Below are 26,554 nucleotides of genomic sequence, written 5' to 3' on the forward strand. Positions count from 1 at the left end.
ACATTCCTACAGCCTCGCAAACCAAATTTTCTTTGACAAAAATTTACATGAATGGGAAGGTAGATGGGCAGTCTTTAAAGTGTAAGTCTCCTGGTGCAGAAGCTATTTGTTTATTTTAAAAATATTTATGTATTTGACAGCGTACAAGCAGGGGGAGTAGCAGGAAGAAGAAGAGGGAGGAGCAGGCTTCCCATTGAGCAGGGAGCCCAATATGGGGCTCGATTCTAGGACCCTGGGATCATGACCTGAACTGAAGGCAGACCCTTAACGGATTGAGCCACCTAGGCAACCCATAAGCTATTTGTTAACTGTCACCAAACATGGAGGGTATAAAATTTGGTATGACAGTCTTCTGTTCACAAAACCATGGCAGAATATGTATTTCAAAATTTGGATATAAAATAATAAAATTTGGGTAATTCTGTGAATTCCCAAACATTTATTGGGGATATTCATGTTTATCCAAATATCATCCAGAATGCCAACAGCACTGTTGGAAGCTTTTGATAGGCTCAGCAGTCACTCAGAAAACCTTTAATTTGTTCACCAATTAGCAAAGTTTAGCTGTCTAAACATTTTCTCTTGATACTTGCTTATTATAAGTTCCAAGTCAGACTGATGTTCTTCCAGGGATGTATACAATTCTTCGTTCTCTTGTTGCACTTCTCTGATTTGTCTGTTTTCTTGCTGGATTCCCATAACTAATGTGGACTGTGGCCGACGTCTTGCCACTTCATTAAGTTCTTGAATTCTTCCTGGTACTGCTTCATTGCTTCTACTCTTTGAGAGCTGGGGTGCGGTCAGTCAGAGATCTGCTGCATCATCCTGATCTCTCCATCTTTCAACAAGAGTGTTAGCATCAGCAAGTGACTTCTCAATTGTACAACTCATTTCTCAACTCTGGTCTCCATCCCTGGCAGCTGTAAGCTGTGGCGTTTGGACTCAAAGCCTCTGCTCACAGGGACCTATGCACCCAAGAGAAGAGATTCTCTTGCCTATTCAGCTTCTTTAAAGAACAGACTCAGAACCCAGCAGAGGCAGTCAGCGGAGGGGCGGCTGGAGGGGTCGGTTGGACTCAGCCCCATCATTGGCCCAAGGAAAACCTCTTGGAGATAATAGTTTGTTTTAAAGCCCAGAAATAAATCTTCACAATGTGGTCCAATGATTTTTGGCAAGAGTGCTAAGACCATTTAATGGAGAAAGGACAGTCTTGTTAGCAAATGGTGTTGGGAAAATGGAGGGGCCACATATAAAAGAATGAAGTTAGCCCTTATCTTACACCATATATAAAAATTAACTCACAGTGGGTCAAAGACCTAAAGACAAGAGCTAAAATGATAAACCTCCTGGAAGAAAATGGGAAAAGCTACATGACACTGGATTTGGCAATGCTTTCTCGGCTATGACACCAAAAGCACTGGCGGCAACAACAACAAAATAGATAAGGCTTCATCAAAATACCAAATTCTGTGCATCAGAGGACACAGTGAGAGGGCCACCGATGGGAGAAAATATTTGCAAATCATATATCTGATAATATCCTGAACACATAAAGCACTCTCACAACTCAACCACCAAGAAACAAGTCAGTTTAAAAATGGGCAAAGAATTTAATAGACATTTCTCTAAAAAAGTTATACAGATGACCAATAAGCGTGTGAAAAGGTGTTCAACATCACTAGTTGTTAGGGAAATGCAAATGAAAACTTTACATTGTGATACGACCTACATCCATTAGGATGTCTGCTATCATAAGAACCCAGAAAATAGCACGTGGTGGGGAGAATGTGGAGAAACTGGAGCCCTTGTGCACTGCTGGTGGGAATATAAAATGGTGCAGCCGCTGTGGAAAACAGTATAACAGTTCCTTAAAAAATTAAAAATAGAATTACTACATGATCTAGCAACTCTATGTCAAAGAATTGAAAGCAGGGTCTCAGAGAGATTTGTGCACCCACATTCATAGCAGCATTATTCACAATAGCCAACGGGGGAAGCAACCCGAATGCCCACTGGCGGCTGCATGTGTCTATACACACAGTGGGATACTATGAAGCCTTAACAATCCTGTCACACGCTATGACATGGATGAACCTTGAGGACATTATGCTAAGTGAAATAAACCAGTCACAAAAGGACGAACATTGAATTGTCACATTCATAGAGACAGAAAGTAGAAGGATGGTTGCCAGGGATTGGAGTAAGGGGAATGGGGAGTTACTAGGTACAGAGTTTCAGTTTTGAAAGAGGAGTTCTGGAGATTGGTTGCACAACAATGTGTATGTACTTATCACTACTGAACTGTACACTTAAAATGGTTAAAATGATAAATTTCATGTGTTTCACCACACAAAAAAAATTTTTAATGCTATATTGAAAACATTCAGAGCAGAGGTCACCCCTGGACAGGAGGCAGTGGGGTTGGGTTGGAGGGTTTCCGTGGGGTTGCTAAAGTTCTTTTTTTTTTTTTTTAAGATTTTATTTATTTATTCGACAGAGATAGAGACAGCCAGCGAGAGAGGGAACACAAGGAGGGGGAGTGGGAGAGGAAGAAGCAGGCTCATAGTGGAGGAGCCTGATGTGGGGCTCGATCCCATAATGCCAGGATCACACCCTGAGCCAAAGGCAGACGCTTAACCGCTATACCACCCAGGCGCCCCGGGTTGCTAAAGTTCTAGTTCCGCAGTGGAGTCATGGGCTCACCCAACTTTACGGAAGGTGTATGCTATTTCTAAACATTCTCTACATGTCAGAGAAAGCTGAGCTGTTTTCAGTAGCATGACTGCTACAAAAGACCGCCCTTGGCTGTCATGGATATAGGTGCCTCCATCTAAAGAGACACTGCTGTTTGTTCTCAGGTGTCTCCAACTGGTTATGCTACTCTTTTTTTTTTTTTTTAAAGATTTAATTTATTTATTTGACAGAGAGACAGCCAGTGAGAGAGGGAACACAAGCAGGGGGAGTGGGAGAAGGAGAAGCAGGCTCCCAGCGGAGCAGGGAGCCCGATGCGGGGCTTGATCCCAGAACCCTGGAGTCATGCCCTGAGCCGAAGGCAGACGTTTAAAGACTGAGCCACCCAGAGGCCCCTCTGGTTATGCTATTCTTAAAGATCCCAACTTAAGTATCTGTCTTTTCATTTAAAGTTTAATCAGACCCTCTCTTCCACCAAATAACCGTTTTGGAATGGAGCCTTTATTTGCCTTCATCTTTCATTCAAACTTCAGAAGTGCTCTTCCCCACTCCGCGCCCCCCTCCAGCTGTTTGCTTTTCAGGGGCTCTGATTCTGAGTAAAAGTCCATGTTCTTCCTGTGGTCTGTATAGTTCATTAATTCAGTAAATAGTTACTGAGTGCCTGTTATGTGTCAAGCATATCTTAGATACTGAAGCTACAGCAACCAGAAATTCTTGCCCCCTTTGCATCTATCTTTTCAGAGAGAAGAATCCTGTTCTCAGCCTGTCTTCTCCCCCATCCCTTCTCGTTTATATTTATTTTCTCCAGGCCTCTTCAATTCCAGTCTCTCTCGAGGAGTGAAAAGCAGCAGCAGGTCTCCCAGTCTTCCTCTGGAATTTAATGGGTGACGCGGAGGTCCTCTGTCTGCGCCCGCTCTGGTTTATCTGGGACTCTGATCTTTTTCAGTGAAGAGGGATCACTGATTGAGAGGAAATGGAAAAACGTGGGGATGGAACGACAAGCATACTGAGTAAAAATACTATTCTGAAAAGGAATACGTGTTATTGTGAAGGAGACAAAGCATTTAGACATGTTGGCAATGCTTCTGGCTGCACTCAACTCAACTAGGAGCCTCTTTCCCCCTCTACACTTAAGGGACTGTCAGTGATCAGACAGGATTGATTCCCAAAACAGAACTCCAAAAAGATGGTTCAAAGCTTTCTCGGGAACCCCTTATGTAGTCCACCCTTCCACACAAATCTAAATTCCAGGGGATACTTTGTGTTACTTTGCTTGTCAAGTTTCTATTGTTAAATATGCAAAATGTTCAGAAGAACTTTTTCAAAATCATTTTTTTTCTAACATAAAAATACATGCTCATGGGGCGCCTGGGTGGCACAGCGGTTAAGCGTCTGCCTTCGGCTCAGGGCGTGATCCCGGCGATCTGGGATCGAGCCCCACATCAGGCTCTTCTGCTATGAGCCTGCTTCTTCCTCTCCCACTCCCCCTGCTTGTGTTCCCTCTCTCTCGCTGGCTGTCTCTATCTCTGTCGAATAAATAAATAAAATCTTTAAAAAAAAAATACATGCTCATTGTAAAAAAAAATTCAAATAATATTTATAGAGTAAGAAAAAAATGAAAAATCCAGTAGAGATACCCACTGTTAATATTTTGGTATCTCTCCTTCTCAAGGCACACATATTTGTATAGACACAAATGGACCCAGTTTTCGTATGGACCAGAATTGGCTAGTATAATGCTGTTCTGGAACCCTTTTGTCTTACTTAGCTATATAGCCTAAACATTTTTCTGTATCAGTAGGTGTAGTTATACATCATCATTTTTTAAAGATTTTATTTACTTGAGAGCGAGAGAGCAAGTGAGAGAGAGAGAGAGAGTATGTGCACACACGCACAAGTGGGGGAGGGGCAGAGGGAGAGGGAGAAGCAGACTCCCCGCTGAGCAGGGAGCCCAGACATGGGGCTCAATCCCAGGACCCCGAGACCATGACCTGAGCTGAAGGCAGATGCTTAACTGACTGAATCACCCGGGTCCCCCTATACATCATCATTTGTAAGGACCATATAGCATTCCTTTGGTAGATATGTCCTAATTTGTTTTACCAAGTCCCTCTTTTTTGAGGATATAAACACCTAGAATACACATCTTTTGTACATTTGTCTGCTCACTTGTCTACTTATTATTTATTTAGACTTTATTTTATTTGAGAGAGAAAGAGCTCACACACAGGCAGAGGTGGGGGCAGGGGCAGAGGGAGAGGGAGAGAATCTCAGCAGACTCCACACCGAGCGTGGAGCCCATGATGCTGAGATCATGACCTGAGCCAAAACCAAGAGTCGGACGCTCAACCAGTTAATCCACCCAGGGAACCCTCTACTTACTTCTTTAAGTCATCTTTTTAGAAATGGAATTGTTGCTAAGCCTCACTTTCTTGTATCTAGCTCCAGAACCTTCTTTTCAGTCCTTTTTAATGTGAGAGTTAAGTGAACAGAGGCCTCATGGCATTTCATTGATCAATTCTAAAGTGTGTTTTTAGCAGCAGAGCACGCACTATGTGCCATGATTTGAGAAAGAGAATGAAGACGTAGATTTCTACAGAACCACGCTCAGAAAGTGTCTCTGCTGCTTTTAAAGTAAATGTATATTAGTTGAAATATTCAAAAATAATTTTATAATTTAAAAAATTAAGACTGTAGGGGCACCTGGGTGGCTCAGTTGGTTAAGCGTCTGCCTTCGGCTCAGGTCGTGATCCCAGGGTCCTGGGATCGAGCCCCATGTAGGGCTCCCAGCTCAGTGGGGAGTCTGCTTCTCCCTCTCCCTCTCTCCCTCCCTCTGCCTGACACTCCCCCTGATTGTTCTCTCTCCCTGTCTCTCTCTAATAAATAAAATCTTTTTTAAAAAATTAAGACTGTAAATATTAATGAAATACAAGGGTAATTGTGACAGGATTCTGTTGCCAGGGAAACCAACAGGCAGAGCCCTGGCTGTTTCAGTGGCTGCCTGCCTCCTGCCTCCCTCGGGGGCTGGGACAGGTCCGAGGCATAGAAATGTTTCAGTCGCCCTGCTGAGTTGGTATCTTCTCTTTGAAAAATACAATTGAATTCATTTAGAGAAATATTCGGGCTGGTTTATATACAATGAAAATACTCACACAGATCCATGTTTGTAAGAAAAATGTTTCAATAGCATATCCATTTGCATTTCAACAGAAAATGTTCCCATTGCATTTTATAAAAATAGCCATGAATTTTGTAACGAACGAAGACTCATTCATGAGGATTTTTTTCATTTCTCCAGCTGAAAAAATTTTCAGAACCCTATCAACATCTTGTGGATTCCATGAGTTAACTCATTCAGCTAGATGTCCTCGTGTCGTCTCAAGACTTTTCTTAAATATTTCTTCTCCATATCTAGTCTTATCTTGGGCCCGTCACTTTTTATTTTATTTTATTTTATTTTATTTTATTTTATTTTATTTTATTTTATTTTTATTATTTTTTTTAAAGATGTTATTTATTTCTTTGACAGAGAGACAGCCAGCGAGAGAGGGAAAACAAGCAGGGGGAGTGGGAGAGGAAGAAGCAGGCTCCCAGTGGAGGAGCCTGATGTGGGGTTCGATCCCAGAACGCCGGGATCACGCCCTGAGCTGAAGGCAGACTCTTAACGATTGAGACACCCAGGAGCCCCTTAAAATATAATTGTAAAGAAGTTTTTATTATTTTAGAGAGAGAGTGTGCATGCAAGGGGTGGGAAGGAGCAGAGGCAGGGAGGGAAGGAGGGAGAAAGATTCTCAGGCAGACTCCGTGTTGAGCATGGAGCCCAGTGCCGGGGATCCCGCGACGCCAAGACCATGACCTGAGCCGAAAACCAAGAGTCAACCGAGCGGGCCACCCAGGTACCCTAAACCTGTCTCTTTTAAATGTCAGTGTTGTCATCTTGTTGCTTTAATCCTTGGTGGTCTGTGGTGACTTCCTCTCTACTTAAGAATTGTTAATGTGTTCTTACAAAGGTGCTCAGATCAGTGACTTGTTGTATACATGCATATGTCTATGAAACCTACATTTATATTGATATTGTTGTCAACGTTAAAGAAAGAGGCGCCCAGTAGCTTCGCCTTTTCCTAAACTTTGAAAAGGAACAAACCAAAATTTGTCCTTCACCTTTAATGTTTGGAAGATGAGAGTTCCTGTCAGTAAGCCATCCTTTTTCTTCCTAGCTATAGAGAAGAAATAATCAGAAAGGAAATCACTGAATAGTTAAAAATAGTTAAAAACAATTAAAATATATACTTATCAAATATATCTATAACATGAACTGTTGATTAGTCAAAAATTGGCTGAGACTTGCAAAATCTTTACTTACAATCCTTTTGAACTTTAATATTTGTTGATGATGTTTAGAGCAAAGCAAGCTTATTCATTAGGTAACTTTAGCTAGTTTTTCATGCTACTTTTGCTTGAATAGTTTAGAGGTAGGGACAGGTGACCCGCAAGACAAAGGAACGTGACTAGTGGAAACATTAGTCTGTCTTTGCCAACGGCTGAGCTCTGGGAGAGCAGAAGGGCTCGGAGCATCGGGCCAGGGCCCGTCCAGGTGGATTCAGGCACCTTCCCCTGACTCCCTTGGAGGAGGAGCAACATGGGCTCTGTGTGTGGTTCACTCAAAGCTTCTGCCTTGCCCTTGTAAGGGCTTGCCCTGAAGCTCTGGGCTGGTGAAGGAGGCCTTGCAAGTTTGCCCTCCCTCTGGATACCAAGCACACCAATGGCAATTCCTTAGAAGCAAAGGTTTTTCAGGATAATTAAATATTTGATGGTGTGAAAAGGAATTTTCAGTGAAATGAATCAAGGGTTGGCGGTGGTAAAAGTCCCTCCAGCTTTCTGTGAAAGCAATAGAAGATGCTATGCCATCTGCTCTCTGAGCCCTCCACTTTCCCCATCCCATTCAGAAATGTCTGTGCTGGAAAAGTCTGTTTTCCAACCCTCGGACTGGGACAGTTACATGAAGAGGAGCCTTCTTTGGCAGGAAGCCCTTTGCTACACTCCGCTTCACTCCGTGCTGCTCACACTGCTCCCAGGAAGGCTTGCTTCTCACCTGGTGTCTTCACTTCTTCCTTTGCTGGGTTCTGGGATGTAGGTTTCATATGTAGCCTAGGAAGGGGCAGAAAGGCCCAGGTGCAGGGTGATTGCTATTATCATCAGCTCTCCTTTGGTGAGGTTGTACCCATCTTCATGTTCTTACCTGCCCTCCTGCCAGGGCCACAGTAATCCTAGGAACTTTGCTCTCAGCTATGCTGACTCCCACGCTTACCGATCCTACATTTTCCCTTCATGTAGTGACTGGAGGCAGACTTTCAAATGGAGAAACCAGGGACAAAGAGAGTCCCCAGGAGTCCAGGTTGGAATCTGGAGCCCAGGAACCTGACTCTGGCTGCTCTGATGGGGCTCCTTTCTCCATTGTTGGGGAGTTTGAACCCAAAGCATGCTCATTCTAAAAGGCAATCCCAGCCTCCTCTTGGCTTCTAGCTGTGCCTCTTAGGAAGGTTGTGGAACAGCTGCTTCTAACCTGCTCTCAGCAGGAGAACTGAGGATTTGAAGTCATCAACTCACCAGGGACATGGTGGAGTTGGGGGGCTGTGTGCGGCAGAAGCGTTCGAGTAAAGCCTCTCGTATCTGCAGGAGAGGTAACACCTCAGTCATGCCAGCCCAAGTCCTGGCCTGGGCACCGCAAGTCAGATGGGGGTTAGGTGGGCAGACTCACCTTCTTGTCCATGAGGCAACCAAACAGTAAGATGAAGACACCCTAAAAAGAAGGATATGGGGATAAGTTAGTTGAGGAAGGAATCAACTGAAATCAACTCTTTCCCTCTCATCTTCCTTCAGCGTCTGTCTTCCTGTCTAATTCATGTCCCGAGGCTTCCCATCTAGAGTCTTCTGTACATTCGCATCATTTGGTGCATAGAATTCGTTTCAGGTGCTTCTCTTACTGCTTTGGTTATAAACGACGTATCAAAGTTTTGGGTACTGACAATTCCCTGACTTCTCTGGCAAACCCAGATACTATTTCACAGATAAGAAAACCAAAGCTCACAGAGGTTTGTCCAAAGTTCTCCAGCTAGTCGGTGGAGGAACTGGGATCCAAACCTAAGTCTTCTAAGATTCCTGGGACTGTTTCTTCTGCTCCGCCATGATCCCTCCTTGGGAAGGGACTGGCAGTGACTCAGACCATCTAAAGGCCAAAAAGCATAGCTACCACACTGTCACCCACCTGGGTGGTGTTGAGAATCGTGAAGATGTAGTGAGGAATTACGGAGACTTCCTCCAGCAGAGTGGCCAGGCCTAGCCCCCAGGTGAGGCCGAAGATGGGGGTGAGAATGAGCAGGGCTTTGATCACCCCCAGAAGGGCATGGCGCTTCTCCACCTGGGGCCCCTCTGACAGCGAAGGTCTCAGGAGCTTCAGCACAGCCATGGCTAGTACCAGCCCATTCATGCCCACAATGGCCAGCACTGGCCCCACGAAGGTGTAGAGCACCCCTCCCTTCCTATTCAACCAGCATGCCTCCTCCCCCAGGTATTGCCCTCGGGGTAGGTAGAGGCCCAGGGCGGCACCTGCAAATCCCATTGGGCACATATAGCCGAGGACCACCATCAGGGAGAGTACTCGGCACTTGGATAGCTGACGGAAGACGAAGAGCAGCTGGTGGGCCAACATCAGCGCCTGAGCCAGCATCCAGAAAAAGGTGGCCAGGTAGAAGAAATGACAGAGGAAGGCAGCAGCCAGGCAGAGTGGGCTTCGGGGCCCAGGAGGAAGCAGTGGGGCTCCCAGGAAGCAGGTGTCTGCAGCCAAAAGGCAGAGCACCACATTGAGCAGGGCCATGTGGCGTAAGTAGGCAACTTTGTTCTGTACCACAACTCTCCACACCAGCCTGTACACGCCCAGGCACACAAGCAGTGCCAGGATGGAGGCCCCCAAGCCCACCTGACTCAGCAGCTCCAGGGTGGGGTTTTCTGGAACAGTATTTCGGGACATGAGGATGGAGAAGGCAGTGAGGTGCCGACAAATACACTGAGTGGTAGGGCTGGCATGAGCGGTCTGCACCTGGCACCCTTCATCTGACCAGCCCCCCTTGCCCTGGAAGAGATCATGGTCCCAGAAGACACAGTGGGGAGTGCTAGCTGTGTTCCCGAAGTCCATGATGACTTCTCCCTGGTTGAAGGCCTGGCCACCTGCCATGATGGAGATGGAGAGGACCAGCCCAGGAGTGGCATAGAGGGAGTCCCCCAGCCCTTGTCCATAGTTTGAGGGCAGAAGACGGTCCAGTTTCTGCAGTACCAGGCTAGTAACACTGATGTTCGTTCCATTATGGCCCAGCGAGGCCAGTGAGCACCTGGGAATGTGTGCCTGCAATGGGGGCTGAGTGGAGAAGGAGACTCTGTAGGTCTGCAGCCACACGTTACGCAAGCTGAAGGAGAAGGGGTGATCTTGTGGGCACAGGCTGCATGCTAGAGTCTCCAGAGCCAGCAGGAATGCTGAGCCTGCTGAGGGCTTCTGGGCCTGGGCTGGGGCCCACAGAGAGCTGGTGTCCATGTCTAGGATCTTGTCTGTGGTTTTCAGAAGAGCCTGTGACGCCCAACAGAGAGATCCCAACAGAGAGATGAGCCCTGGCCACTAGAGCCCACAGCACTGGGCCAGGGGCACAGGGAACTCTAGGCCCCAAACCCACCTTTCCTAGTCCAGCAGAAGATCCAAGGGTGGAGAGAAAGGGGGAGAGGAAGGGAGAGAAAGGGGGAGAGGAAGACAGACCTGTGAAGGAAGAGTTTCTATATGGGAAGAATGGGGAGCTGTTTAGCTCACCACTGGGGTGGCTTCAAGTATGTGGTCTCCTGATGCAATCCAGCCTCTCCATATGACAACCTTTCTCTCCCCTCCATCCCTTGGGCCACCCAGGCCCATAGGGAGCCCCTTTCCAATTCCTTGACCCCTATGGGTCTGTAATGCTAAGAATGGTACCCAGTGGTAGAGAGCACAATGTTCCGAAATAGAAGACACGTCCGTCCACCCACATGTGATATACATTCCCAGATAGGAAGAGTGTGTCGTGTCATTGCCCCTGGTTACTCTTTTGGATGCCACTTATTGGTCACCAACTGTTGCCCATATTGAGAGCTGGTTTAGGTGAGTCCAGCCCAGCCAAGAGCGTTTGAGTATCTCCATGTAGGTATCTGTGTTGCCAGGGGCGGGGCAGGGGGGCTTCACATCATATGCATGCATCTGCGTGTGCATGAATGCCTCTGAACTCACGTCTTCACACCCCTTCCTGCCTTTCCCGACCTCCCATGTGCTCCCAGCATCGGACCTTCTCCACATTCCATGGCCTTGGAGACTGGTGTCCAAGAGGAGATACGGACCAGGGGAGCAGACACTCAGACTCTAGAAAGGCTTGCTGTCTGACAGCCCATGGTGATGTCAGGGGGACAGAAGTGCCCAGAGGCAAAGGACTTCAGGCCCCCACTACCCAGCTGGCCCCTGCCATGGCTCAGAGAGCTCACCTCCAGGTCCCTGCGAGTAAGCTGTATTCTAGCATCCACCACCAGCTTGGCCAGGACTGATATGGTGCCCAGCAGTGCCAATAAGTCAGAGGGCGAGCTCACCACCGTCACCTGCTCCGACAGCTGTGCCAGGATCTGCGGCACCTCCACAGCAGGCCAGCCCTGGCCGGCCTGTAGAAGCTGAGACAGACAACACAGCAGGATTTGGGGAGTGGGGTGGGCGAGGCCTCACAAGGGAGGGGCCATTACTCCCCCATCCAGCTCTTTCTTCCCCATCCCCACACCAGTCCCGAGGGAGCAGGAAGCAAAGATCGAGTGAGCCACATGGAAGAAATCGGCACCCATGTTAGTGGGACAGACACTTGGTGGGGAAAGATTGGAAAATAGCACGCTCCCCACAATGACAGTGCCGGGCACTCTTTGGCCCCCACCTCACTCCTTGGCTCTGCTAGGCTCCAGTTCAGAGAAGGCGAATGACCTTCAGGCTGGGCCTCAGAGTGAAAGACTTCTAAAGCTAGGTCCTGAGTGAGAAAGGGGTAGGTCACGGAGGGTGAGGCATGTGGGCAGTGGGGGCCTAAAGCTTTACCTGGGCTCTGTGATGCAAGGCCAGGAGCTCTGCGTCTGTGCAGCTGCTGTGAACGGGCTCCCAATTCCCATCAGGCCCACAGGTCCGCTTTACCATGCCTGTCCTGTTCACCGGACATGGGGCCTGTGCCACGTGGCCAGCCTTGGTGACATTCCAGGCCACAGCTGAGGAGTCCTCAGGGCAGGTGTTGTCTCCGTCTGAAGAATGATATCAGGGAGGCTCAGCAACCACAGTCCAGCCCCCAGCTTTCTGGGGCAGAAACCTGTTCAGGCTCTGGAGACTGGCTGTGGGGCCCAGTGCAGGGAAACATCGAGGAGCACCCAGGGCAAGCAGGTGAGAGGTCAATCGGCTGGACCCCAAGCCCCACGTACCCTGGATGATGGTGACAGAGATGGGGACCCTGAGAGGGCTCAGTCCCGGGCTCTGCAGCTCACACGTGTATGTGGTGTCAGCCGCAGGGCAGCGCTGAACAGCCAGCACAAAGCACCGGGAGCCTGGCCTGCTGACTAAGGAGGCTGAAGATAACATGAGAGGGGACAGTGACTGCGCCTGGAACAGACCTGGAGCCCAGCAGGCCCAGAGGTATCCTTCCAGTCTTTCTAGCAACTTCAGAAGCAGATGACACAGCGGGGAAGAGCTGAGGTATGCGAGCATCGATCTGCAGATCTTGGATTTTGGTGAGCGGCACCTGGAGGTCTCTAGCCCCAGGACTTGAAGCCAGGTTCCTCATTTGTAAAATGGGGACGATCATCAAACGAACTTCACAGAGTGTATTGCAAGAGTTCATGAAGATCGTGTGAAAACATTTTACAAACGGTTGTCTACACTCATGTGGTTATTGCTGTGTCAATAGAACTAGGATTGCTTGCGGGGTAAAAACAGGGTTGCACTTGGACCCAGAACTCCCAGGTTGAACTGCGCCACTTCTTCCTGTAAGCTGGAGAACCAGCTGCCTGGAGACCAGCTGCCACCTGTCCCCTGACCCTGACAGCCCCTCTGTACCTTTGCTGCCCTCTCCGGGACTCCAGGAAGCTGTGTAGGCCAGGTGCGTGCTGGGGATGCAGCAGGTCAGCTGGAAGCCAGGGCAGGTGGCACAGGAAATGGAGAGCTGGTCTGGAAGCCGAGCCACATCTGACGCCTGCAGGGGCACTTTCACCACCTGGGACAGCTCCCACCTGAATCCCTGAGCCTCAAAGCAGCACAGGTACTCACCTGCAGATACACACCTGCTGCACCTCCCGGCTCCTCCGGCCCTCACCTGTGCCTCCAAAGCCACACCTGAGGTCTGCCTTTCTGGTACGGCCTCTCCTTAAGCCCAGCAACAAAGATCCCTGCCCCCGGAAAGGATTTCCAGGAGGAAGAGGCCTGTAGAAGAGGCTCCTGACTTTTTTTAATAGCTTGGAGCCATGAATTCCAAGGTGAACCTCTTTCCCGCCAGGGGATGCTCTTTCCCAACCACCTGCTGCCACTGCAGCAGCTTGAAGCAAAACACACTGTCTGTTCTCTGCCAAAATGGACACCCTACCTTCTTCATTCTCCTGTTATAATTGTTCACATCAGTGGGTCCCTTAGCCTTTTTTCCCCCAGAGTGAATAAATGGAAGGATGCAAAGGGAAAGGAAGGGGAGAGAAAAGCAGGAAGGAGAGGAGAGGGAGGAGGAGGAAGGCGAGGGGAGCAGGGGAAGAGAAGGACGAAGCGAAGCGGAAGACAGGGGAGAAGAGAGATGAGAGGAAGGGCAGGCTGGCTACCTGCCCATCTATGGGAGACGTTGAGGATGCTGAGGACAGCCTCGCCCGGGCTAGAGGCCAGGGACACATGTGTCCCTGGCTGCAGGAGGATGGGTGTGGGGCTGTCCGCATGCCGCAGGAACCAGTTCAGGTTGGTGGTCTCACGGCTCTTGACGAGGGTCAGATTCAGAGTGGTGCCAGGCGCCTGCACGCAGGAATTTGGGCTCAGCCTTCCAGGGACTGCGGGGAGGCAGGAGGCAGGGGCCCCTTAGAGCAGGATGGTGGCCCTCTGTGGTTAAGCTCTCCCTCCTTCCCCATTTTCAGAAGTCCATTCCTCCTCTGTCTCTCCCCACCGCTCCCAGTACTGTTTGCTTTTGTTTTGTCCCCAGGTGAGTGTGGCTGCTGCAGTCCAGCTGGAGGGCCCTATCATTGGGAACCAAACGGGGAAGCCTTGTAGCCCATGATTCCCCATCCCCTAGGTAACCTGGGGCTGCTGGAGCCCCTTCCTGGCCCTCTAGGGTCAACAGCAGTCGCTCTAGCCCTTTCTCTCCTTGTCCGTATGTCTCAGGAGCCCTGTTGTTCATTTGTCTCGCTACTCAGGTCCCAAGCTCGAGGCTGTGACCCGCCAGGATTAACTGGTGATTCTCCCACCCGGTGGAGCTTCTGGGCTTGGGCCAGCTGGCAGAAATACAGGGGTCAGAGAGGAGAAAACACATGCTTTCTTTCACTTGGGCCCATTGGTTTCCAAGTTCCCAACACTCCTCACCAGGTGGCAGCAACTGGCAGTAGCCGGCTTCAGTAGGGCCGAAGACCAGACAGCCGCAGGGCCCGTGGTTGTGGGCGGTCTGGCAGGGAGGATGATGGGAGCAGATGCTGGCGTTCCACTGGTACCCAGAGAGGCAAGCACAATAGGTTTGCCCATCGTCGTGGCCGTTACACTCTGCGGCAGAGGGCGGGGACAAGAAGTGGACAGGCTGTATGAGGCAGCCAGGTAGCGTGATGCCTAAGAGGCTCTAGGGCTGGCTGTCTGGAGCCGTCCCGAAGTCACAAGAGCCTCAGCCATCAGGGACTGCCTCCTCAGGGTTCAAAGCAGCAGAGGTTCTGCTGGACAAAGTCATCAGGGGTGGGGTCGGGGGGGCGAAGTCCGAGCTCACCACCATCTGTCTCTTGGGTCTCTGCCGAAGTTTAGAATATGGGGACACGGAACAGGAAGGGAAGGGTCTGTCTGGTGGGGAAGTGAGGAAGGAGCCGTGCCACGGAGACCCTCCCGGAAATGGGAGGGGCTGGCAGCGGTTCAGGCGAGCTGGCTGCAGGAGACCCAGGAAGCCCATGCTCTCTTCTCTCAGCCCTCGTCCCCCACAAGTGGTGGAAGTGCCTTTGCGAGGCAGGGCTCCTTACAATCCCCCCTACCTGTCGTGAGGCTGAGGCCAGTGAGAGTTCTTGAGAAAGAGGAATCCGAGGCAAGGGGGTGAGTCAGGGTCTTGGAGAGCGCCAGTGGCCAGGTCTGATTTGACAAGTCCAGCTGTACATAGACTGAGGCCAGGACTGATTCTACAGGAGCAGAGGGGGCAGCTGGAGAGGAGAGGTGGCAAGGCCATGGGCTGGTCACTGCCTGGACCCGGGCAGATCCTACCTCCCATAGTTCAGCTAGGAGCTGACAAGACTCTAGAGGGCCGTGACCCCTCACTAGCTACGGTGCCTTCGCACACAGCTCCATGTCACCCTCCCCAAAACCCTCATTTTATAGACGAGGCTCTCCAAGATGATTTTCTCAAGGCCTCACAGCTAGAGAACTGGCCTCTGGACCTGTGTGACCACCGTGACTGGCCATGATTCCAGTCCTCCGTGGGGCCTCTTCAGCCTCATTGCCTGCTCGCTGTCCTCCCCCCTTGCCTTCCCGCCCTCCCCCTTCCTCCTCCTGTCCACTCCAATCCACTCACTACCTGCTGCTCCACTCCTTTGGTCCAGTTGCTGTCCCGATTCCCCTCCAGCCTGACTCTGTCCCTGGAACAGAGCACAGAAGAGAGCCTCTGAGAGGAGGCTGACCCCAAGTTTCTTCCAGGGACACCTTCTTCCCCAGGCAACTCAGGGGGTAGCCTGAGTAGTTTGGCATGACTTCCTCTCTTTGAAACTCTTCTTTGTGCCTAGAATCAAGCAGACTCATCAGGAGAGGAAAGCGGGCTTCCGGTAGAAGATGCCAGGGATGCAGCCCCAAGGACGCCGCCAGGGCCTGCAAATCCCAACTGAACCCAGGAACCAGGCACACCCTGGAGAGTCAACATGTTTTGTTTAATTCCTTCCTGAATTTACCTGTCCCTGGGCCTCTAGGCTAATTGAAATGGCTGTGTCTGGGACACCAGTGGGGAGGGCTAGGCAGAGCTGGCTGGGGCCCAGAGGCTTGGGGAATTCTGTTCTCTCCACAGGAATTGCCATGAGGGTGAGCATAAGGCAGCATCTTCCCTTAGTCTCTGGTTCTTGCATATTATTTCTTCACCAACTCCTCCCTCTCTCTAAATTGTATGTGAATGTGGGTATCTATCTAAAAACAGATACAGATATGGATAGGGATACAGATAGAGATACAGATGTCTTCCTGGGAGAAAACAGAGATCAAAAAGTGCTAATCTTGACTCTGCTGTCTTTCTTCAGATTCTCTCCTGTCCTCTAGGCCCATGGTTCCCAACTCTGGAAAATCCTTCTGTTCTTTCCATTTTTAAATGGTAAGCTTGACTGGGAGAGCCTTTATCCAAAGTGCAGCTGGCATCACTGGAGTTCACAGTGACTCAAAGAAACAAAGCTATCCCACACCCTGGAAAATAAGACTGATTGCTCAGAGATTTTATAACAAACTGGCCTCTCCTTTTTACATTACGTCCTCTCCCTCCGGCCCTTGCCCCTCCACCTGCCCCTTCATCCACACCTTGCTGCCTCTCACACTGACAGTCCCCTATGTCAGTTCTGTTGACCTCCCTGGGTCCCCGCCCCAGTCGTACTCACAGGTTGGGATGCTTGCACAACTGGTGACCCCACCAGGGGGAGAGTCATGGCCAGGAGTAGCACAGGGGCAGCTGAACAGACCATGGCTCAGCGAAGCGGTCCTCAAGAGTCCTCCGGCTGCTGCATGATGCAAATTCCCTCACAGAAGAGCTGGCAAGGCTCAGCACAGCTGGGATGGGAGGGAAGAGGGGGCAGGAGCCAGCCGAATTTACAGAGGAAGTGCTACAGTCTGTGACTGAGTCACATGGTCATCCAGGTCCCTGTGGGGCCCCAGTGAGAATGGTCTGCACAGTTTCCCCCTGGGGTCTGAACCAAGAACTCGGTTCACAGGAGAGGACTTGGGCGTTCTAGGTCACAACAAGCAATGTGCCAATAAGCCAGGGATCTGGGAAATCTGGATTGTCCTGAAACTTCCAGGAAGCTGGATCACTGAGCAACAGTAGAAAAGACAAACATTAGGACTGATTTCTAGCTTAAAATTATTTCCAGAGTCTTAAATTTAACCAAGAAAAATTCTGGGAGAAATTATTAAGTAATTTCACAAAATATTTTTGAAGTGAGGACGGCTTTTCTAAACAAGACACAAAACCCAGAAAGCCAGAAAGAAAATAAATTAGACTGTTTAAAAAGCTTTAAATGGGGGATGAAAAGAACATTAGGGTAAAAGGTGAAAGACAACATGTTTGTAGCACCATGATTGAATAAAGGGCCAACCTTAACATAAGAATTTTTTTTTTTTAAAGATTTATTTATTTATTTAACAGAGATAGCCAGCGAGAGAGGGAACACAAGCAGGGGGAGTGGGAGAGGAAGAAGCAGGCTCATAGCGGAGGAGCCTGATGTGGGGCTCGATCCCATAACGCCGGGATCACGCCCTGAGCCGAAGGCAGGCGCTTAACCGCTGTGCCACCCAGGCGCCCCAACATAAGAATTTTTTATCTTACATCACTAAGATAGAAAATGGGCAAAAATTAGAAAAGGTCAGTTTACTGAAAAATATCAACAGTTTGATAAACATATAAAAAATTCACATTGAAATAAGAAAATAAAACTGAAAACAAAAAAGACAAAGACAAAAATAAGAAAACAAAAAAGAAAAAAGTAAAAAAAATGAGATAAGAAAATACTGTCACCTACTAATTATCAAAAGACAAACTACTGATTATATTCGGTGCTGACAAAGGGTAGTGATACATGCATACAAAAGCGTGTGTACAAGGATGTTCGAGGCAGAGTTGTTTTCGTGACAGCCAATGAGTTAAACAACCAAAATGTCCATTCAGAAGGGACATTTCCAAACAACAGAACATTGTTGTGGAGAAAAAGTGAAGTAACTCTATTTTGGAGTGGAGTTCAATATATATGGTGAAGTGTAAAGTCTATATTATGCTGCCTTTTACATAAAAAGGGGAATCAATATTCAATATCTGTGTTTTTTATACCTAGAATATTTCTGGAAAAACACATCAGAACGTTGGCAACTGTTGCTTCTGGGGAAGGGGATTAAGGGTGCAGATGTGTCTGTTTGATACATATTTTTTCTAAACATAGGCATGTATTTTCCTAATTAAAAAAAGGAAGAGTAGATTTAAACATGCACACATATACACACGAACATACATACGTGCATAAACACACACATGTGTGCACACACACACATACACACACACATACACACAAGACATAGGGTAAAACCCTAGCCTCGATACATTTCTACTTCCACCACCACCTCAACTGTCCCCTTGCTAGGATGGCTGCCAAAGGTCATGGCTGTCAGCTATGCTTGACACACAGAGCAATGACATGCATGGGAGCAAAGACTTTGTTAATAAGTGATTTCAGAAAACTTGAGAGTGGGAAAGAATCAGGTTTGAGAACGTGGAGCGGGGATGCCATCAGCATGTTGGGAACTGTCCACTGCAGCTGCAGGTGGTCTCAGAGGGGCCAGGGTGATACGGGCCACCACCAGCTTCGGCCACAGTCACCAGAGTGCGTCAGTCCAAGCACGAAGTGGTCCTGGATGATGTTCAACAGGGTCTGTCAAGGGGCAGGGACTACAGAAGAGAGAGATGGAACAGTTTCTGTAATTTGAGAGAAGTTTCAAACACTTTTGCCTGTACAAAAAATACTGAGAAAAGATTGGAAGGGAAGCTACAGGCTCTAGAAAGTATCTGTTGACTTTACCTCAGGATTCCTCAGGGCTTCACACTGCGCACCAGAGGCCTTAAATGATATTTGTTTTAAATGAATCAATGGATAAATGACACACACCAAGGGGCACCTGGGTGACTCAGTCGGTTAAGCTTCTGACACTTGATCTCAGCTCAAGTCTTGATTTCAGGGTCGTGCGTTTGGGCCCATGTGGGATTCCACACCCAGTGTGGGGCCTACCTAAAAAAAAAAAGAAAAGAAACACATCAAGACATCAACAGTGGTTTTAACTAAATGGTAGGATTTGGCATGTTTTTCTATGTTCTGTATTTTTCAATTTTGTATTCTATAATGGAAGAGCAGTCCTAATAAAAATATCAAATCTTGGGGTGCCTGGGTGGCTCAGTCGCTTAAGTGACCCACTCTTGATTTCGTCTTAGTCATGCTTTGGAGGGGGGGAGGTCCCTGCTCGGCAGAGAGTCTGTTTGAGATTCTCTCCTTTTCCCCCTGTCCCTTCTCACCCCCCTGCTCGCGTGCACTTTCTCTCTCTCAGATGAATAGATCTTAAAAACAAACAAATCTTACAGTCTCAACTCCTCTCTTGTAGACCAACCAGGTTCAGAGTCCTTCAGGTTTGCCCAGGTGTCCCTGGTTTCCAGGAAGCAGTCAGAGGCTGAATCAGGTCTCAGGCTTAGGGTGGGGTTCAGACAAACACGTACTTAATTGCTGTCACCTACCTACTCCCAAGTCGAAGGTCAACTGTAAGGTTCTTGGCCTCTGTCCTTCTAAATACCTAATGATACTTGGAAACCAGTTAAGTTTCCACCCCTGCTGGCAGCTTCTCTGGGCTCCTAGTTTGCACCCTGGGCAAAAGAAATTTCCTTTCTATTCCTTTGTGCTTTGAGCCCTCCAGGCCATGTCAGCGGAGTCTTTGATAAAAAGGTTTGTAATCTCTGCTTCTCTTATCTGTATTCGAAAAAGTTATCTTAGGAAGTTTTACCTCCTTTACTATGTAAGCTACTAATAGATTATTAAAGAATAAATGCAGCTTAGACCTTTACCCCATATGAATCCTAACTTCTTATTCTCTTTCCACCTGACGCGGCATGACATTATTGGAAATATTAAATGATAGGTTGTTAGACTGGGAAGGGACTTTAGCTGAGATATTGAAGCAGGCAGGCTGGGTCCGAGGATCCAGAGGGGGGATCGCACAGGCCCAGCCAAGAGGCTCCTTGGCTTTGCATAGAAGTCAAATGAGTGTGAGGAGGAAGTGAAAACAGAGTTCACTGAATAGCGTGAGTGACAAGAGAATAGCAGATGGAGTGTCTGGGAGACTCGGAAAAGAAAGGAGAGTTAGTCTCATTGTTGCTGGGGGTTAGGGGTCCTGGATACGTGTTCCTTCAGGAATCCAGGGTAGGGTCCAATCAAAGGTGAATGATAGGTGTTATTTCATCAACTGTTGAAGGTAGGGAGCATTGATGCCAGCGTCAGCTGAGGTTTGTTTGAAGCTAATGTCCTAGAACATGTTTGGAATCCCGCTCTTCTTAGCCATTGTCAGGTGTTTGGGGGCCAAGGATGAAACTCAGAGAATGGTTAACTCTCTTGCTTCCCTCTTGGAGTGGGAATGTAGCTTCTCTGGTTTTTACTCAGATGCCAGGTGAAATACAGAACGTTGAGTAAATAGGGCCTCGCAGGAAAACAGCACAAACCAAGCCTTTTCAGTTTCCCTACCTCAATTATTATCTACTCCATCTACTCCAGCTCTCTTACTTTACAAAAAAGGAAAAGGAGCCAGGAGATCACACAGCTAGTGGATGGCAGAACCAGAGCTTAAAGCCGGGTCTTCTGACTTTGAATCTGAGGAATTAGATAAAGGGAATTAAGATAGATCAATTTAAATATAGAATCATAGGAACTTCTGGCCACAAAAATGCATTAAAGATAGTATGAGATAGCATTTGATCCCACAAAGAAGACAGTTCTTCAAAAAAGCTTCTTTTCCTAAGGAGGAGAGGAGATGAATATAATATAAAAACAGGACGGAGTATGGAGAGTTTGTGTGTAAGAATCAAGCAGTTCTTTCAAAGTCAGCTCATGAGTACCTTGCTTATCTAGATGTGCTTAATTCAGCAAATGTGACCATTGGGAACAAAGCTGTGATCTACAAGGAAAAATATGAAATGTCTTATACAAATCATAAAAGGCTGTGAGTGGTAATATGACTCCATGAAAGAAGAACAATTCTTTTTTCTATGAACAACTACATGTTAAGGTTGGAGAAGCAGCAACTGATGGAGAAGCAGACACAGGAATCGGACAGCTGGGGATCAAGAGCAGCTTCGTTACTGGCAGAGCTGAGTGAGAGAAGGTGGTTCGGATCTCAGCCAGATGCCCTTCCCAATACATCCTCCCCGAACTGAATTTACCTAGCCCAGTCCCTGACATAGCCAGGCATCTCCGGGTCTCCCTTGGGGGGACGGAGTTGCTCAGAATGAGTCTGCAGGACTGGCCATTTCCAAAGAGGGAGCACCCAGAGCATATTCTGCCTGTCTTACCAGGCAGTGAAATCCCTTTTTGCTTGCAGAAGAGGGAGAGGGAGCAGAGACTATATCCTTCTGGGGAGAAGTTCCCTTGCCTCGGTGGAAATGTGAGAAGAAAAGAGTAAACGTTCCTTGCCAACACCATGCAAAATTATAACAAGATTTATTTCAATACTCTCGTGAAAGAGAAAACTGGAAAACTTCATATAACTAATGACAAAATATACAAATGAGTAGATTTTATAAAATCAGTAAACCTAGGAAATCTGTTTCAACACCTTGCTACAAGCCATAGGGGAATGTGTGCCAAGAGACTTGTTCTGGAAGCCTGCTGTTACTGCTTCTATTCCACTTACTTTCTGACTCACTTCCTCAAATTACCCTCCGCCCATAATCCCAGGTATAGCATGCAAGTGGTCACTTTACACAGTCCTGCTACGGCTCCCTGACTACAGTACAGTCAGTTGAGGACACATCAAACGCCATGTTGGAACATTTCTCTCTTCTGAGATATTCTGGGAGCTGGGACTAGTGAGGGCCTGAATTTGGACCTGCAACATGTAAATCTCACCAGCTACTAGTTCTCGGTCATATGGACTGGGGAAATGGTCTGCGCTCAAAGAAAGAGTGAGGATAAAGTGTGAACAAAAATGGAAAGAAACAAGAAGAGAGCACATTGTTTCAACTTTAGTTTGTTTTTGATGCTCCTTTGCACTCCTGATCTTGAGTTCCATCAGGGGCCCCAGCTTCTTTTAATTATTTCCCTTCTTGCTTGAGCTAGTTAGAGCAGGTTTCTGTTATTTGCAGCTAAAGGAATGTGTATGGACACATGCTCAGAAAAGCCAAGGAAGCTGTGATGGCAGAAAAGTGGTTATTACATTAAGTTACAGAATTAAAGAAGCTTGTGATTCAAGACAGTCACTTCATCTTTCTAGAGACCTCGCTTTTCACATCAATACAATGAAGCAGTTGAATTATGTGATCTTTGTAGCACAGCTGACCCTTGAACAACATGGGTTTAACCTGTGCGGGTCCACTTAGATGCAATCTTTTTCAATAAATACAGTATGGTGCTATAAATGCATTTTTTCTTTCTTAACGATTTTTTTCTTTCTTCCTTTTTTCTTTTTTGAATAGTTGACACATGATGTTATGTTAGTTTCAGGTGTACAGCACAATGGTTCAACAGCTCTATACCTGATGCCGTGCTCGCTACAAGTGTAGCTACCACCTGGCACCAAAAAACACTATTACAATACCATTGACTAGATTCCCTATGCTGCGCCTTTCATTCCTGTGACCTATTCATTCTGTACCTGGAAGCCTGTAACTTCCACTCCCCTTCACCCCTTTTGCCCACCCCCTTCCACTCTCTTCCTTATGATTTTCTTAACATTTTCTTTTCTCTACGTTACTTTATTCTAAGAATGCACTATATAATATATATAACACACAAAATAGATGTTAACTGACTGCTTCTGTTATCAGTAAGGCTTCTGGCCAACAGTAGGCTATTAGAGGTTACGTTTTGGGGGAGTCGGAAGGTATACATCGATTTTTGACTGTGCGGGCGTTAGCATCCCTAACCTTCAAGTTGTTCAAGGATCAACTGTACTTTAAAATCTTGTTCCATTTTCTTCTGGCCCTCATGGTTTCTTTCCTTCTTTCCTTCCTTCCTTCCTTCCTTCCTTCCTTCCTTCCTTCCTTCCTTCCTTCCTTTCTTTCTTTCTTTTTTTTAAAGAATTTATTTATTTATTTGACAGAGAGAGACAGCCAGCGAGAGAGGGAACACAAGCAGGGGGAGTGGGAGAGGAAGCAGCAGGCTCCCAGCGGAAGAGCCCGATGTGGGGCTCTATCCCAGGACCCTGGAATCACGCCCTGAGCCGAAGGCGTCTAGACGCTTAACGACTGTGCCCCCCAGGTGCCCCTGGCCCTCATGGTTTCTAATGCAAAATCCATAGTTATTGTTCCCTTGTAAGTAATGTATCATTTCTATGCTGCTTTCAAGTTTTTTTCCTTTGTCTTGAAACTGTTATGATGTGGCTAGGCTGGGTTTTTTTGTTTGTTTTGGTTTTTTTTTAGGCTAATCCTGTTTTGGATTCACTGAGCTTTTCGCATATGTAGCTTTATGTATCCCATCAAATTTGAGCATTTCAGCCATTACTTCTTCAAATATTTTTTCTGCACCACATTCTTTCTCCTCTCTTTCTTGGACTCTAATGACAAATGTTAGATTTACCCCCTGTATTATTTTTTTCATAGACCCCTGTAGCTTTGCTCAGTTTTTCAATTTTTTTTTTCTCTTTCTTGTGAATAACAGATGTGACTGAGTTAAGGATCTTGAGATAGGAAGGTTATCCTGGATTATCCGGGTGGGCCCAATGTAATCACCAGCATCCTTATAAAAAGAAGACAGGACTATGAGGGACAAAACAGAAGATCTACAACAGAAGCAGAGGTTGGGGTGATGTGCTTTGAAGCTGGAGAAAGGGGCCATGAGCCAAAGAATGAAGGCAGCCTCTAGGAGCTGGAAGAGGCAAGGAAATGGATTCCTCTCCAGAGCCTCCAAAAGAAATGCAGCCCTGCTGACATCTTGATTTTAACCTCATAAGATTCACTTCAGATGTCTGATCCTCATGACTGTAAGATACGACGTTTGTTTTGTTTTAAATCACGATATTTGTAGTAATTTGTTACAGAAGCAATATGAAACAAATAGAATCCATGCAGTAATTTAAAAATTGTTTGATTACTGTTATTACCATTTGGATCTTTAAATTTTCTGTTTCTTCACTGAAACTTCATCTTCTCATTCATTTCAAGAATGTTCATACTTATGACACTTTTATAATAATTGCTTTAATATCTTTTTTTTTAAATAATTCCAACATCTATGTCATTTCAGCATTGTTGTCTGTTGATTGTTTTTTTTCCCATGTGAGTTGAGATTTCCTATTTTTTTTTATAAACCGAGTAATTTTGGATTGTATCTGGACATTTGATGTTATGCCATTTAAAGCCTATGGAAAATGTTAATTTTTTTGTGTTAGCAGGGATTGACCTGGTTTGGTTCAGGTCATGAGATCTGACTAACCCACTGTGGATTGTATTTTTAACATCAGTTCCCTTTCCAAAAGTCTGCAGTGCTATTCAGATCTGCTGCATATATGCCCCCCAGTGGCCAGTATGGGCCCTGGTGATGGTCTGTCTCACTGTGGTTCTATGCGTATAGTATGCTATTTAGGGTCAGATTTATGCATGCACAACTGGGAGATGATCCCAGAGTTCATAAAACTCAATGGGGTTGTCTTCCTGAACTCTTTCTCTCTCAAGTTATTCAAATCACTCTGGAATAATACTCTTGTCAAGGTAGCAGGCATATAGCACACTTATACCTCTGTTTTATTAAACACATTTTTTAAGTGCATCACAGAATGCCTATCACCCAGATTCCCTTAAATAACACTCTTCTCAAAGCAGCATGCATACAGCTCTTATAATCATCTTTTTCTTTTTTCTTTTTTTTAGAGGGTGGGAGAGGGAGAGAGAGATTCTTAAGCAGGTTCCATGTTTAGTGTGGAGCCCCATGCGGGGCTCGATCTCACGACCCCGAGATCATGACCTGAGCCAAAATCAAGAGTCAGATGCTTAACCCACTGAGCCACCCAGGTGCCTTTGTTACATTTGTTTAAAAAAAAATTCTCTAAATGAATTACAGAATGGCAATCATATCCATTCCCTTAAAACATCGTTTTCTTTGTAGCAGATGGATGGCACTCTTACAGTCACTGGTATTACACGTGTTCCTAAAAGTTTCTCCAAATGCATTACAGAAAAGCTAAGTATTCTTAGAACACTTAAAAACATCCTTTATAGGGGCGCCTTGGTGGCTCAGTCAGTTAAGCGTCTGCCTTTGGCTCAGGTCATGATCCCAGGGTCCTGGGATTGAGCCCCAAGTCAGGCTCCCTGTTCAGTGAGGAGTCTGCTTCTCCCTCTCCCTCTTCTGCTCCCCCTTGCTCGTGCTCTCTCTCTCTGTTAAATAAATAATATGTTTAAAACATCCTTTACAGGATAAGATCCAACCTCCTCAAGACTAACTGATGTAATGAGATGGGTAGAGGCCATTTGATGGGTCACAATTACCAACAGGACGTGAACTGATCACACAATACTCAGGTCAAATAAAAAAGAGGGTGAGTACCATGCTGTCTCCTTGAACTTGTAGAATTAGTTTGGACCTTTATCTCACACCTAAAGAATAAATCCCACCAAACAGGAGTTTGCATTCAATTAAAATTTCACTGTGTTGGGGCAAAAACGATATACTTATATTAAAAATATAAAAACAAGAAAATAATTTATTTAAAAAAGCAACTTTGATTTTAGTTTATTAGAGCAATGCAGGCTTATTGAAAAAAATTAAAATAATTAAAGACAATGTGTAATTTAGAAACTGAAAGTACTCATGGGTCTTTTTCTGGTCATGAAACGAACCAAACTGTATACTTTGCTTTTGAGTTATTTACTTTAAAAGTGTTATGTTTCCTGTTCTTGTTTTTGAAAAATGAAGTGACCACAACTTTCATGTTGCTCTCTCACACACAAAAGAAATATACAAAAAAGTTGTTTTTTACTTAATATAGCTCTCAGATTGTTTTTTCTTGGAAGTCTGTGAATTTTAAACAAATTTTAGAAAGGAAATTTATTAAAGAATGGCCCAAGAAGTGGAAATAACCTACCATACACAAATAGTAGAATGAATAAACAAATCATAGTTTTACAATGTGCCACCATACTTCATTTTTAAAAAAAAATTATTATTTATTTACTTGAGAGAAAGAGAGCGGGTATGTGCACACGTGTGCGCATGTGCAAAAGAGAGAAAGAGAGCGAGTGTGAGCAGGGGGAGAGGGAGAGGGAGAAGCAGGCTTCCTGCTGAGCAGGGAGCCTGATTCGGGACCATATCCCAGGACCCTGGGATCATGACCTGAGCCAAAGGCAGACGCTTAATGGACTGAGCCACTCAGCACTCACACCATACTTTAAAACCAGGCAGAAATTAAAGTGAATGAACTAGATCTATTATGTATGGATGTGGATCAACCTTAAAACAATGTTAAGTCTAAAAAATGTTGTAAATGGTAGGAACAGTGGGATACCATTAAGTACACACACACCTGCACATATGTATGCCCAAAATAATGCTGTATTGAATCTGGATGTGAACATATATAATGAAAGTATAAAATATGAATAGGAATGATAAACAACCTCAAGATCATGGTTATTTCTGGGGATAAAAGGGAAAGAGA

At 46.5% G+C, this 26,554-nt stretch overlaps 1 protein-coding gene and 1 long non-coding RNA gene across 10 annotated transcripts in view; both read right to left on the reverse strand.

Annotated features, from left to right (window-relative positions):
* Window positions 1-462: 462 nt before the first annotated feature.
* Window positions 463-16,741, reverse strand: ADGRF3 (adhesion G protein-coupled receptor F3). 5 transcript variants are annotated; one of them, XM_040622987.1, is made up of 15 exons: window positions 16,549-16,741; window positions 15,495-15,555; window positions 14,962-15,102; window positions 14,318-14,491; window positions 13,573-13,818; window positions 12,827-13,036; window positions 12,196-12,339; window positions 11,825-12,021; window positions 11,239-11,418; window positions 8,957-10,309; window positions 8,450-8,491; window positions 8,299-8,361; window positions 7,784-7,839; window positions 6,853-6,908; window positions 3,171-3,650 (listed from the first exon to the last, which is right to left on the reverse strand). In XM_040622987.1, the coding sequence occupies exons 1-14, from the start codon at window positions 16,630-16,632 to the stop codon at window positions 6,905-6,907; spliced, it is 2,955 nt and encodes a 984-aa protein (XP_040478921.1). In that variant the 5' UTR covers window positions 16,633-16,741; the 3' UTR covers window positions 3,171-3,650; window positions 6,853-6,904. The 5 variants fall into 5 exon arrangements, with proteins under 5 accessions (XP_040478919.1, XP_040478921.1, XP_040478918.1 ...); XM_040622985.1 differs by lacking the exons at window positions 3,171-3,650; window positions 13,573-13,818; window positions 14,318-14,491; ... (1 more) ...; window positions 15,495-15,555; window positions 16,549-16,741 and adding an exon at window positions 463-838 and having other exon boundaries at window positions 12,196-13,229; XM_040622984.1 differs by lacking the exons at window positions 13,573-13,818; window positions 14,318-14,491; window positions 14,962-15,102; window positions 15,495-15,555; window positions 16,549-16,741 and having other exon boundaries at window positions 7,691-7,839; window positions 12,196-13,229.
* Window positions 16,742-17,449: 708 nt separating this feature from the next.
* Window positions 17,450-26,554, reverse strand: part of LOC103671668 — a 21,489-nt gene continuing 12,384 nt past the window's right edge. For all 5 annotated transcript variants that reach the window (XR_570998.2, XR_570994.2, XR_570995.2 and 2 more), the window contains 2 exons: window positions 18,733-18,939; window positions 17,450-18,602 (listed from right to left, as the gene is read on the reverse strand). This is a non-coding gene — a long non-coding RNA (uncharacterized LOC103671668). The remainder of the gene's footprint in view (window positions 18,603-18,732; window positions 18,940-26,554) is intronic.

This window comes from Ursus maritimus, unplaced genomic scaffold (genome assembly GCF_017311325.1).
Source record: "Ursus maritimus isolate PB19 unplaced genomic scaffold, ASM1731132v1 scaffold_6, whole genome shotgun sequence".
NCBI classification, from domain to species: Eukaryota; Metazoa; Chordata; class Mammalia; order Carnivora; family Ursidae; genus Ursus; species Ursus maritimus.